General features: G+C 37.2%; 1 protein-coding gene across 3 annotated transcripts in view; it reads left to right on the top strand.

Annotated features, from left to right (window-relative positions):
• Positions 1 to 15,343, top strand: part of LOC134653399 (protein sprint) — a 271,300-nt gene that overhangs the window by 65,655 nt on the left and 190,302 nt on the right. The window contains exon 1 of one of the 3 annotated variants that reach the window (XM_063508738.1): positions 4,005 to 4,174. The exons of the other annotated variants lie outside the window; for them this stretch is intronic. Coding sequence (XP_063364808.1) covers positions 4,020 to 4,174 — 155 coding nt within the window. The 5' untranslated portion in view covers positions 4,005 to 4,019. Of the gene's footprint in view, positions 1 to 4,004; positions 4,175 to 15,343 lie in introns of those variants that run through there. 3 annotated transcript variants of the gene reach the window in all.

Consider the following 15,343-nt stretch of genomic DNA (forward strand, 5'->3'; position numbering starts at 1 on the left):
TATTCCTAGGCAGATCATGAAACGCCGGCATTTCATGATCTGCCTAGCGCGACCACCAGCCATATCGTACAAACCTCAATGGGTGATATTCCTAGGCAGATCATAAAACGCCGGCATTTCATGATCTGCCTAGCGACGACCAGCCATATCGTGCAAACCTCAAGGGGTGATATTCCTAGGCAGATCATGAAACGCCGGCATTTCATGATCTGCCTAGCGACCACCAGCCATATCGAGCAAACCTCAAGGCTCAAAAGGAACGTAAACTTGTATTAAAAGGTACGATCTGGCAACACTGGTCACGCTGACGCAGCGCCACCAGTGGCAAAAAATGCAATTATTTTACGATGCGATCGGTATGAATGAAGCTAGGAATTCGACGAATACATTGCTCCCATCGATCTGCCGAATCTTTTATAAGACAGATCGTGTTTAGTCAGATCATGAAATGGCGGCGTTTCATAATATGCCTAGGAATATCTCATCAATTATTTTACGATGCGCCCGGTATAAAGCTAGGAATATCAACGAATACATTAGTCTGACCGATCTGCCGCCTCTTTTATAAGGCAGATCGTGATACGCCTGGGTTAATCTTAGTCAGATCATGAAATGGCGGCGTTTCATGATATGCCTAGGAATATCTCGATATGCCCGATTTTACGATCTGCCGCCGACATGCACATGAAGCCACTGACGTTGTGTTGAGCGCATTGAGCGATTAATCTTTAAAATAATAATGGTGTGTACCTAAGTGTAGTGTTAGCTAGCGTAAAACACGAAAGAGATAAAAATATTTCGTATCAGATTCATCTATAATAACTTTTACATGAAAATATTGCAAAAATTTTATTTCCACCAACTTCTCAATTGTACCTATTCTTGTTATTTTTGTTTACCCGTTTACTTTGTGGTTTATTTTCCTCGAGGGCCCTATACCGGTGATTATTTACGATCGGGTGCCTTACATTTGCAGTCTCCTGGGCTTACATATTAATATTAACATACGTTTGGTTTATTTATTTGTACGAGTTTCTTACTGTTGCGGACACATGCCAGTTTAGAAGGGAATTAAAAGTTAATACATCATAGTCATTTTAAACTGCATCGTTTGTCGTCGTAACTGTGTAGATAAGAGTAGGTACTTGAATAGTCATACAAGACAATGGCGTCATTGTATTTATTAGGACTTCCGAAGACCTTCTTATTCTTAACCTATCCCGGTCATGGTAAAGGAACGACGAAACAATTGCATTAGACGAGAATGTACCTAGGTACATACTTTCCATGAAATGGAAGGAAATTGATTCACAAACATTGTTTTCTTGAAACTATCCACATCCATTGCATTTTACATTGATCTATTGATCAGATCAGTCTACAGGACATCCCAAGACTATGGGACATCAAGGAAAAGTACCTTAAATATCGTAGATAGGATATTTTGCTGAAAGAAGATATTATTCTAATTTAAAAAACAATTTATACTGCATTCATAGATTTTTAAATAATTACATAGTTGAACCGGGAATCGAATCCGCTACACGAGATGATGTCCCATAGTCTTGGAATGTCCTATATAGAAAACAACGTGACCAAACGTAAACCGTCAACATATTGGTTTCAAATTAAATAAACGATATTGATATCTATTTGTATAAAAATATTCGTGAAAGATAATACAGTTGATCGTTTATGGTATAGATCGTAGGTAGGTAATAAATATACGAATGTTGCTGATCGTAGTCATTGTAGTTTTAATTGCAACCAAGAATAGAATCGCAGTAAGCAATCCAAGATGCACAATTTGATAGCATCGCTTGTTACGGCCTGCCTCTTGTATTCCAGTCAACAAAGATGATAATACTGGCAATACGGGCAGTTTCTCGTTGTTTTTCTCTTAAAATATTATACTGGCTGTAAAAAAAGTGTCCTGATGCCCAAGCCAAGATGACAAACGCCATACGAATCATCGGAATGACAGACGGTACGAAAAGTCACGTGACTATTTTCATTCATTATTGAAGTTTCGATTGGCGTTGTCTATGAACGATTGTCATCTTGTCTAGGTTTCTTGAACAATTGAACATTCAGCAAATAATTGCTTTCCATTTTGAAACATTACATTTTGTAATACGCACCACCATAAAAAATCGAGCTCAAATTTAAATATTTTCTTATCATTTTAGATAAATTTAGCAATGTCACGAAAGATTAAATGATCGCCAAGTTGCCCAAGGTCATTGCCATCGTTGACTAGACTACAGACGGTAATTATGTGAGATCCGAGCTACAGATAGAGATAGTCCAATCCGTTACCGGTAGACTGTGTTTCCACGCTCGGTTTGCGCACGGTGCTTTCATCTTTCCACGCTGTTTCATCTCAGAGTCAAGGATGACTCTTAAGTCTCTAAGATCTATAAGCTCTGGAAATAGCATACGTTTGCTTAGGGGATTATCGGTGTGCTTGGTAATTTAAAAATTGGTAGATTTAAATAATATTCAGCGTATTAATGATGAAAACTTCAAAAATGTTAAGTATTTCTCAAAAAGTTGTTATTCTATCACGAAATTGTAGATGTAAGGCATTTTTTATTGATAACATAATTTACATCAATGGCTTGACGACATAGGATGATAATAAGTCTATTTCGTGACAAGGCAACTTTTGAAGAAATATTGTAATTACACAAAATGTCATAAACAAGGCATTCTTGTTGGTTTTATTTTCGGAAAGTCCTAAACTCGGCTCAAACACCAAGTACTTAAGCGATACAGCGACTATTTCTACAGCGGATTGTTTATTTGCGCCAGGATTCGCTTGGTCAACGACCGTGCCGTTTCGTCTTTAATTGCCGTATCCTTTACACGAATACATTCCCGGCAGTTCCTTAAACGATTCATTAGATACAATTTTAGCTATTTATAGAATGCGGAATTGCCCATAAAAAATTAAAGTTTTTTTAAAGAAAGCAAATAATTAAAAAAGCTAGGTGCCATGTTTTTTTACTTTATTTAAAGCTATTGCGTAAGCTATTGCTGTTAAGTATGACTCAATATCTATTAGCAACTATATCAATATTGTCTAATGTCTATAATATTTAAAAAATCTAATATAACTTATTTTAATGAACATATATCGTTTCAATCTCAACCAGAAAGTCTGTAAGCTTCACGCCAAACGCCACTTGATATAATCAAATAATTAATATATCATGGGGATTCAATTAAATTTACTGTTTGAGTAATATCCGAAGGTAACACGACAGGTAGAATAGGTTACATTGGCTTTACACTGTAAACGCTCTTAGTCATATGTATGAATAATATTAAATTTAATGTTCATTGCGGTAGTATAATTTATCACATAATTTATTCAAAACGCTAAATAGGTTTCCCTATATAGGCACCTCATTTTACCCAATTATCCGTCGCCGGCAAAATATTCCACTTAATGCATATTCATGTGGAAATTTCCGCATTCCTGATTTAAATGTATAAGTCCTACGGTGTAATGTTAATCTATTTTGCTTAGAGAGTTGTCTGTCAATTAGTCTGTGTTTGCTGTCTTGATTCATGAAAGTTTTTTTTATTTCGTTAGGGCACATTCACACTAGGCTTTGTTTTGTAGCTCACGGTGAGACATCAGTCAGAGTCCACACGGCGACCACGAGCTGAAACAGATTTTTCGTCGTTGACTGTAAGTCGAATGTGAATGTGCCCTTATTCTTAACACTCGGTTGAACTTAAAAGCGTAGGAGTACATAATTCACAATATCCCGTTGTGCGGAGGGATAATAATCATGATATGTGATGTGGTGACCAGCGCGGCATGACGGCAGACGGATGCCGGGCCCGACTTTGTTAGTTCACTTGTTGCTTTTCGTTTAAAAACTTCCGACGGCTCGTAGAAAAACGTTCAAACTGCCTTTGTATAACATTGTCGAATTATTCGCGGAAAAGTGCAAAAACAGTGAGTTAAAGTGCAAGCGATCTATGTGCAACAGTGATCTAACAACATGTTGATAACGAAATACACAGCGGTTTTGCTGGAGAGCGCCCGGACGACGGAGGCCAGGAATTTGGCTTTGGCGCGCTCTGACAGCGGTGGGTGGTCTTCCCTGGACAGCGGCTCGAGGACTCGACGAGTCAGGCGGCGCCATCTTGGTTACAGGTAATTTTACTGCTGACTAGCAAAACTGATACACGCATTCGAGAAGCAAAATTAGCTAACTGGAAAAAAAATTGTTTGGTTTCTCTTCCGTTTCTTACTCTAAAGTTTTGCCAATCGTGATAAAAATAAGTGCAAATAAATAGTGGTTGCATATTTTAGCCGTTTGGGGTTGAGACAATGGGGCCTTGGGGGGAAAGCGCCCACAGGGTTTTTAACGAATGCAGCCGCAGGTTAGTTGAATTGACCCGTGACCAGAGGACTGGGTCATATCTAGCACAGCGGATCAGCATTGCCATACAACGTGGCAATGCTGCCAGCCTTCTGGGCACGCTGCCAATAGACGGCGATTTGGGGCAAATTTTACATCTATAGTTTATTTCTATTCTTAGTTTTTAATTTTCTGTAACATATTGTTGTTATTAACGTGTCAGTGTTAATTAAATATAATTTACAAAGTAAGATTGTTGCTGAAATTCGGAAATTGTAATACTTTTTTTATCAAAAAAAAAACATGGTAAACCAGGAAGAACTTCTTCGAGATCGTTTCATGGAGAAATCGCAGTACGAGTACATGTTGCCTCTGAAATGTATGTACATTATGCTTGTACCATTTGTACCTGATTGTACGCACGGCCACGGAGTCAGCAGGCGAGACCGTCTCACGCATTTGACTCTGAAACAAGAGGGACAATGTTCCTACTGTCTCGTCCACATGCTCTTGTCGATATTGTTACTTGGGTGCGTTTCGGATATTATGAAAATAAAACTTAGTGAATATCTATTATTTATATACAGTGTGTAAATCCAATACGGGCGAATATTTAAACGGTGGTTAGCATAGGACCTAAAAAGTATATTGAGATAGATTTTACTTAGAAATGCATTGGAAATTATAACCATACAAAATAATTCGGCCCGCAATGTAATACACCACACACGTTACGGGATACGAGCTTATTAAAGTAACTGTCAACGCTTGTTGGCAGTTACTATGAAAAGCTCGTATCTCGTAATGTCATTATCATCTTGTTTCTTAATGTTTATAGTACATTGCTGCTCGGTACATGTGGAAAAAATTAATCACGGGGTCATAATTAGGTGTAACTTAAAAAAACATCTTAATTAATGATAAGACGGGTAAATTCTATATCTGGTTTAATTTATTGCCCGTATTTGACTTACACACTGTAGTTTTCGAAGTCAGCTATAATTAGCCGTCAACCACATATTACTGCCGCTGCATAGCTATGTTTTTTCTCAACCATTTTTAAATTGATCCCAAACAGAGGCGCATTTAGCTGCTTAGTAAATCAGCAATTATCTGTCCAAATATCGGTCGCACATGTGTAAAAGAGGTGTCAATTCACTTTTAATTTATAGTTACATGGTCTCCCTTCTTTCATGGAACCAAATCTTACGCTCTTTCAAAATAATATACGTAGGTATAAGTAAAATGACGATGATTTATTTCTTCATTACAACATACGTTATTGCTACATCGTGATCATTCTATTACTATCCAGTAAATAGTAGCGTAGAGACAATGCTGTTTATAAAACGCTATTTTTGCACACGCCGTACTGTAGTACCTATAATGTATTGTATGTTGTGCATTTACTATTTGCGCAAAACAACTCGCCGCGACAAAGGATATTATTATTCATCGAATGCATTAGACTTGGTCCTAAAGGGTAGTTACTAACTTAAGATAGAAAAGCAGTAACCACACATATGAAGTAAATAAACATACTCCCTTTGGCATTGGGAGGCGATATACAGGCGAGACGCATTACGTAAATTGCATTTTTATTAGTTTCAATTGCATTGAGCCGCTTGGATTGACAAGACGGGTACTTTACGAGAATATAAACTGCTTCGTCGAGGGAATATTAAATTGATACTTTATCAATATCTTATGTGATAGTGATGGTATCAATGCCGGTTCAGTTGCTATTACGTTTCGCTTATTGATATGCAAATCATGGAAATATTAAGGATAATCTAGTTCTTGCACATTTGCCACCGGTAATTTTAAAATATCGATAAAACTGTTGGAAAATACCATTGAGTACATAAATATTATCGATGTCTGTGCTGCAACAAATCGTAACCCCTCCTTTGCCACTCGGATTACAAAATAACTTACTACCTACCTATGTACTATGTACCCCTTATACCTATATTTTATCTCGCGACATCTCAGACTGGGTACTTAAAACTTTTTAATACTTATACTTCTTATCTACGTTGGCTTTACTTAGCATTAAAAGGCTGCCTAAGTGTACAAGAATAACGGATACAATTTACAACAGTATAAAACCGTATAGGTTAAGGTAACCGTTCTCGAGGCGAGGAAATAATAAAATTTACGGAGCATGTTACTCGTATCGGGTCAGAAACGAGCCCAAATTGGACACTTCCTCGTCCATTTATGCATTCGGTGCGACTGCAGCTGCTATTGACCAATTACTAACATGTTTTAGAGTACCTAATACTCATGTCGCAATGGCAAGTAGAGTCTGGCAACTCTATGAATTACAAAGTTTGCCACACTTTGTAAGTGATAGAGTTGCCAGACTCTATTTGCCATCATTAATGTCAAATTTCCAATCAGAATTCATATATTCATCATCTATATGCGATAATCAGCGAACGGTTTTCTAATTTCATGCTCGATTCAACTCCGTTGATTTGGTAGCCGTGGGCAGTTAGCATTGGATGGTTATCGTGCCTTGTGGATGAGATCATTTCGAACGCCGTGATATATATATTATCTACTTGATAATCCTGATTTTTGTCCTTCGAAGCTGGACGTGAAAGTGTTAGGAGCTTAACTTTAAAACTGCTATTTCATACTGCCAATATTGGGGTTTAAAAACAAGTAACTATTTCTCAAATTTTCGGGAATTTAAATAATATTTTTTGTTACTTATCACATATCAAGTTAAAATTTATTTTAATTTTATAGTTAATAATTAAGCATTAATCAGTAATTACGACATTTACACAGTTAATGTTACTTAGTTTATATACAGATATTACTATTAAGTTTAACAAAAAGGTGTAAAGAAAAACTTTAATTAATTTTAATTGTATTCAGATTAAGTTCCAGCTTTCTGTTGAAAGAAACTGAGTGAACAAAACCTGTGGTTTTGTGCGCTAGTGTCCGTAGTCCGTACCTTTTTCGCACTTACAAATGTGCCGTGAAACAACGAATTTGTTAGCCTCCGGATAGCAATAAACAGAGTTATCTAGTGTCTGCACTTGACCACATTCGCGTGCATCACCATAACCCACATCAGCTCTTGCCAATCATGTGAAAATTTCCGGGAAATTGGAACTTACTCCTTTTGAAACAGGACTGATATTCCTATGTTACTGTCGAGATTAATAAGAGTTTGTGTAAGTTATTCACTCTCTATATCTATACACGTGCTTTAAAGGATTGCTCGTTTCGTAAGATGTTATCTGCGATTTCGAGGCACTCTCCGAAGATAAATCCGCAAGATAATGTTCCGGACAATGCACTTTGTTGCATAAGGCCCATGCCGTGCACTTTTACTGTGTCGCGAGTGCCACCGAGTCGAGTTCTTGGGTCAACCAGTGTATGGTGACTTCGTGGTCCTTAACTTATTCCGCTGCCGCCGTTATTCGGCTGAATTATGTCGTGACCTATAAAAAAAAACTATGTAACATCTGTTAACTACCATAATTCACGCAAATAAACGATATCTTATCTTATCTTATCTTATCTTAATAAGTATAGAGAGCGTCCATGAATTGTAAGGGGAGCCCCACGGGAGCCCCCTGTTTATTGAAGACACAACGTCACACAGGATAGAAGGAAGACTCTCCAACGAGTCCAAACGCGCAAAGTTACGTTCGTGATCTATATTCGGGAGAAGCACTGCACAGAACTAGGGATCTCTGCTAGATGTCAAAGTCGAGTTACTTTCGATTCAGGTCACAAGATCGTAGACTATTAGTATTAATGCGGGTGCGTGAACAGTAGGTATCAGCACAGTAAGTTTAGCATGCCCGCTAACGACGCGACTGTGCGCCATGTGTCAATTCTTACTCGATATAAAAGTCGCGCGACTTATGTCCGGAGAAGTCCCCTACTTATCGATGTGAAATGGAAATGTGAATTTATAAATTCCGACTAAGGTCAAATACGACATACGTCTAAACCTCCACGGTCCAGCGTAATCAGAGCGCAACGTACACTGGTCCGCCTGAGAGATCATCTCGTCCAAGCGATTAAAATCATACCCCAGGGCTTGTGCCGCGGCGATATCGGGGATATTGTGTTGGCTTTTTAGGGTACCGTGTCGAATGCATCGTCCCATTGCTTCGCCTAAACAGGATATGATTGCGAAGCGAAATAATTTGAAACGGCATCGACGCTCAGTTTACAATGTTTACAGGAATGGTTATGTTTGCAAATCTAAAGCGATGTTTCTAATTTCGCTAGACTCTTGAGACGCAGAAGTTATAGTTTTGTGTTTGAATTTAAAACCTTTTCTTAGTCTAAAAATATATGAATTTAATGCATTTTTTCAGTCCTTTTATTTGTAAATCCTTCGATAGTGAAAATAACAAAAATCGTATAAATAACTTGGTTAGAATACGTAAATATGTCATGAATGTCATGATTGTATTTTATAAACATGAGAAATATGTAACTAAATAATTGGAGCAGTAGCTCACGCTAGCTACTATCAACATTAGCATTATATACTTAAGAATGTGCAAGCAGTCATCTATCTTTCACCAATGTTTACATTTCTTATGGTCGCTTAACTAGTCAGATAAGAAGTAAGAACGTATTTTGTATGTCAGTGAAAATAGGGCGGCAAACAACTAATCTTGTGACAACATTAGATCATCTGCTGAAGATACACTCACAAGTCACGAACAATAATAACGGGCTACGTTGTATGAAGGATTCCGCAATATCCCAAAGACACCCATTTCTGAACGAAAAAAATGAACGAACTATGACTACGAAAAGTTATGTGACAATTTCCATGAATTTAAGTTTTGATTGGCTTTTTCTATCAACGATTGTCACTAGATGGTTTAGCTAGACCCCCTGACCGTGCCCATTCGTAAACTACGAGATGTACTAAAAGGACAGTTTATGTGATAAATTGATGATGCTGCACAGCCGGCTTGAAATTAGTCTCATGAAAATTACGGCACTAAAGATGTAAAAATAATCGGATGTTTTGCATGATACTCGAGGGAACCTGTATACCGCGATGAACTATAGTTGTCCAAAGTGGTATATCCACAATGTAGCCGTTTAACGCGTCGCTTATCCGAAGGACCTTATACGCCGGGTTAATAAACTGTGTGAGGCAACCAACCTTTACGCGATTTCACTTTATGCCTATTGAGGATGAGGATTCCGTTCAATATTATGTTAAATGTGTCTGTGATCGGCTCGTCGTGCTCAAATGCCAAAATTGACATTTGCTAGTCTTTTCAAAATCAAATCAAATCAAATCTGACCATCTAGCTAACTAGAGAAACTAAATCCTTTTTATTAAATAGTCTTGGGGAGTAAAAAAAGTTTGAAGTCGAGAGGTAGGTACAAGCACTTGCGAAGATAAAAATTATTAAAAGTAAAATCGTTTATTGCTTAGTATAATAAAGGGTAAGAATGAGCTAATCTGATTAGAAATGTTTTTTATAAGAAATACGGATTGACACTCGCGATTACAAAATACCTACTCTCATATATACCTATACATGTGGTGCTTCACTAAGGGAGTGTCTATCGTCTTTATGTTTTATACAGAATGGATAAGATCAATTTGTGTAAGAATGTCCTATAATATTTATTTATTTAATTATATTCTCGCCATAATAATAAATTACTACGGCGCCATACCTATGCAAATTGTATGCACACAGTGCAATATATCAACAATCTTATTGACTTAACAAAACGCCCAACTTATTTATTTTATTCCATTATAGTACATCATTCTTGGGCCGACTGTCCGGTATCGGCATGATAAAGGATGTATTTTTAACTGGGGCGGTAAAGAAATAATTTATGATATGTATTTTGTTTGTTTTTTTCTCAGCATTTATTCTGTTCCATCCTCAACTGTTTCTGTTTTCTAAGAATTGGTAGAATGCACATATCGAGCGGATACAGTTTCTTGTTATCTTATATAATTTTGAATTTCCCTGTTTTCTAGTTATTAAAAAACCTTTGACTGTGCTGTATGCTGTATCACCACTAGTGGCTTCCTAACTTCCTATGGACACTATAGGTTCACCAACGTGCATAAGATAGTTGCATACTTACAGCTCAAAAGTATTTGCTTATGACATGTAGGGCCACAGATCTTGTTCTCAATGGACATTGTCCAAAAAATAATCACTCTGTATGTCGTGTCGACAGTTATTTATCGGCCATTTTGTTTATCAATGCTATGAAGCTTCTCTCTCATAAATCTGCCGTGTAATTCCGCTTTCGTGATTTATCGTTGTCAAGATGTCGGTAATGAAATTATCACAGCGTCGAATTTAAAACAATAATTCACCAGTGAACAAGCTGGTTATTTGTTACTTCATGTCCGCAATAAAAATATATATTAAAATGGAAAATACCTACTAATACTATCACCTTACAAAGTCAGTATAAATGCCTCGTGGAAAGTGCGTTTTGTTGCCAATTAGTAAGAAAAGATAACAAGGAAAGCCGAGATGAGCTGAAACTGGCTCGAACCGGTTTGCCGGACTTGTTACAGCGGATTGAAACCGGATAATCTGTTGGAAACTCTCAACCTGACTCGTGTAAACACTTTAAGAACTTTTGTTTGTCTTTTTTTGGCATTTATTTATTTTATTACATAAAGATAAAGCTCATCAACTATAAATAGATTTGATCTAAGTACATTATATGAGTAGTTTATTACGTGCCTAATAGGTACCTAGGTATATAAAAAAAACATTTTATGTGACGTCTAAGAGACTAAGTACTTACTTAATAAAAACGTAGAATAACTAGATATTTTTCTTTCAGGTTGACTTAATCTTCCTCCAACAGGTGATAGTCCCAGGAATCACAACTTTAAAACATTTTAAAAGATTGCAAAAGGTCTTCGTTCGAGTTGGTAGTACAAGTTTAAAAGTTCACTAGCAAATCAAGCACTCCAGACGTGGTTGTGGAAATATAAACGACTCTATTCAGGTCCTTGCATTCTGCCTGTGATAATGTAATTCAAATTCATTTTATCAGTGCGTGACTTCATAAATTAATGAATAAATATTTTATTATTTGTCATTTATGACAATTTTATGACCTTGTCCCACAGTAAGCTCAATAAAATAAGCTCTTCATATTTTAGTTTCCCTTTGGTATAGCATGAACGTAGGAGCAGGGTGCCTTTGTCTCGTGACAGTCGTGACAACTTCTAACAACTTGTTCACTTCGACTGTACTTTAATGAAAAGTTGACTAAAGAAGAGTGTGTGTACATGGATTATTTCGCATTTCCCTTTGTATCTAAATTAATGTACCAGTAGGTAATAACAAGTATTTATTTACTATTACTTTACTACTAGCTGTACCTTATACTATTACAGTCAGAATTCGCCTCTAGAGTACTTGTCTAGTTGTCTACGTAGGACATGCATTTACCGCGGGATGCACCACGGAGCGGGCAAGATTGACAAGACCAAAACGGACGCTCATTAAGTGTTCTGTATCTGCTCATCATTTTTTGAGTGAAATACTGGCAACTGATAGAAATGAGATAAGCATAGAATTCCATTGGATTAATCGCGTATCTTTGTATGCTTTGAAAAAGTGCGTTTGTTACCTGAATGCATGAATGGATGATTTACATATTTGAAAATACAAATATGGTGATAGGATTTGATTTATAGACTAGGCAGGTAGACTCATTAAAGTTTTTCAATATGCCTTCAAGTATTTTCATAATTTATTTTCTTTCCTCGTCCTTTTTCGAGTAATAAGGCTCGCCAAACACACCAATCTTTCGTTTGATTAAATACCCTATAAAAATAAATTGAAAACCTCATAGTTTCCAGAACCCTAAAACAGTTCCGGCGACGGAATCGGCAAAGTTTAAATGGAGTGCCGAGCAATAAACTTGCGCCATTCTGGTGACCTGTTACGTGCGCTAATGATAACTTACTGTCCATGCGACGTCCTGTGCTGTTAGTGTCGGACTTGTAAAAACACCAGGGGCCCATTTCTCGAACAGTATTAGTCTAATAGGTATTATTAGTGTGTTGTCATGGTAACCCATACGACACATAACATTTGACAGTTAGTAGACTGATATTATTAGACTAATACTGTTCGAGAAATGGGCCCCAGGTTTTAGTTAGATTATGGGTTCAGTTGTTTGCAATCCCTGTCCCTACTAACATTACAAATGCGAAAGTAACTCGGACTATCTGTCTGTTACCTCTTCACGCTAAAACCGCTCAACCGATTTAGATGAAATTTTGTATGGAGATAGTTTAAGGCCATATGATAGTTTTTATCAATCATCATCCCACGCGGACAACGTCGCTGGCAGACTAGTAATTATATATTTTACAATCAAGTGCGCAAAAGTAACAGAATAGGGCCATATAATTACGAGCGCGTCATTTATTTTTGCGCGCTTATGCACCAAGCTAAATATTGGGGAAGACGCAACGGTGTAATTGATTAGTTTTTGTAACGATTAGTGTTCCAAAGTGACTAGGAACCCTTTTAATTTTTCATACCGAAAAAACGTGTAATGTATGCCTGTAGGTACCTACGTAAGAGTAAGGTTGCACATAAATTGCACATGCAGTAACATTTCAGCGGGATGGCGCTGCGACTGTGATTATTACGAGGTACCTAACATTTGTATGTATTTCGACATATAGGTACGGCTTGCAGCAATGGAATTTATATTAAACAGCGGGAACGCAGGTAGACTCGACCGATTGCAGTTAATGCAATGCAATTTGTACGTGCTATGTATTAAAATTACTCGTTTAATTATTTACATGGCAGTTCAGAAGCCTTGCTTGTACTCAGTACGAATTTTCATTTCTTTCCATTTTTCAGAATATCAGCTCACCAGCAGTACTAACGATTGCCATGGATATTTTGAGCCCCTGCCAAAAATTGGTTAGATGATACCTACAGGTTTACAGGTTATCTTTCCCTCCCTTATAAAAGTGTCCTTCCCTACTTTTTAAGTCTTTAACATTTATTTATTTTATTTTATTTATATGAGCCTAGTGTGTCCCACTGCTGGGCAAAGGCCTCCCTCTTCCACGTATCCCTGTCTTGACCCGTCTCCCACCAGAGGGCCTACCGCGAACCACGTTCGACGTGTTACCTCCCTGTCACATTTATGTACGAATTTACAAGTGCGACAGAGAGGAAACACGTCGAACGTGGTTCGCGGTAGGCGCTCTGTTCCTGTCAAAGGCGTCAAGGTCATCTCGCCAACGCCGTCGAGGTTTGCCGCGATCCCGGGTTTGATGTTATATATGATATATGTTATGTTATATATGATATTACATTTAAATAATGAACTACCGCTACGTACATTTCAACTACCTAAGCAATCATCTCATTTCAAAGGTAGGACTGTCTTTGTAACCACTTGCAATGATAGATATGATTTCATTTATATTTTATTAATGTTGAACTATGTTTGCACTGCGTTGCCCCACAATCCGAGCCACCTGCACCCATTTAGGTCTGTTCTTTTATCGAAGGAAATCAGTAATACAATACCGACCTCTTGTTAAATGTCTGCATTCACCCAAACCTATGCAATTGCAGTTGAACACCGTTATCAGCCTGAAATTATAAGCATTGAAATGTCAGTTTATATAGAAGTAGGAAATTTGATTAATAGTGCCAGGTGTTAATTCACAAATAGTGAGTGCTGCTCGTAAATGTGATACAAGTTTGCAGAGAAAGGTCAAAACGAACGTATAGGTACCTAAATAGTTAAAGCTTTAAAATAATTCTGCAGTTGAACGAAATGTTAAAACCTTATGGAGAAGTATATAGGTTATTGTATTAGAAATCAGTATTTAAAGTTATTTATATTTGCTTAAATAATAAGGAATAATTTGAAACTTGTAAGGCAAATTAGGGTACTGAAGGGCTATTGAAGTTACCTCCATGCACCTTACTACGAGTAAGTATGTACCTAGGTACTTATTTTAACATAACGATATTTTTCCACCGGTATAATATTATTCCATTTCGTTAAATAAGCTGCGATAATCGTACAAGCTTAAATCGACACATTTAATTATCATTGAACATTTAGGTCATCCATATCGCAATACTTCTGAGTCTTCTGACATTTCGCCGTCAATGCCTCCTCGTTATCGACACAACTTTCTGTGAAAGCAATGAATCGAATTTAACTCGATTGCTTATTTATATTTCCTAGTAGAGATTACATCACGATCAGGCAAGGCGTGATTATGTAGAATGTTAATAGGACAGCAGTTAACGATTCAGACTCAATCAAGGAGTTAGCAACTTTATGCAGTTCGAGACGAGATCTATCTAACGGTCGGTTGCAAAAAAATATTATTGCAATAATTACGCTGGGGTAGATAGATATATATTATAGAATACTCTTTATTGGCATGTTTATGCTATTCTAATACATTAAAACCACGTTTAACCTTTAGTGCTTTACGTGGCTCCAAAACCATTAAACCAGCACATAAAATACGCTCCTAAACCGTCCAACGTTGATTCCTACCCAAGAAAGTCATTCTAAATCAACCCGTGTTCGTAGGTCTTTAAGTACACTCATGTCTCACTAGACTAGGGAGGTCCTTAAGGTAAATAGTTTAATGGAGAGGACAGAATGGAGGACATGTTTATGGCTCATCTCACAAAAAGGGCACATCTTTCAACACAATGGATACATTTAATTTGCATTAGTAGACATTATCGCAGTGAATTAAGGTTCACAATTAAATGCTGAAGTGTTTGTCTACTTTGGTAAGTAAAGCTTTTCTAGTGAGTAGGACGGTTTAGGACATGAACTCGACTGGCACCTGTCTGGAGTTTGCTTAATTGTCTAAGTAATTGGTCCATTGTGAGAGCTACATAGTTTGAAGGGAAGTTCAGAGCTTCTATCATTTCATTGACAGG

This window comes from Cydia amplana, chromosome 13, assembly GCF_948474715.1.
Source record: "Cydia amplana chromosome 13, ilCydAmpl1.1, whole genome shotgun sequence".
In the NCBI taxonomy this organism is placed as follows: Eukaryota; Metazoa; Arthropoda; class Insecta; order Lepidoptera; family Tortricidae; genus Cydia; species Cydia amplana.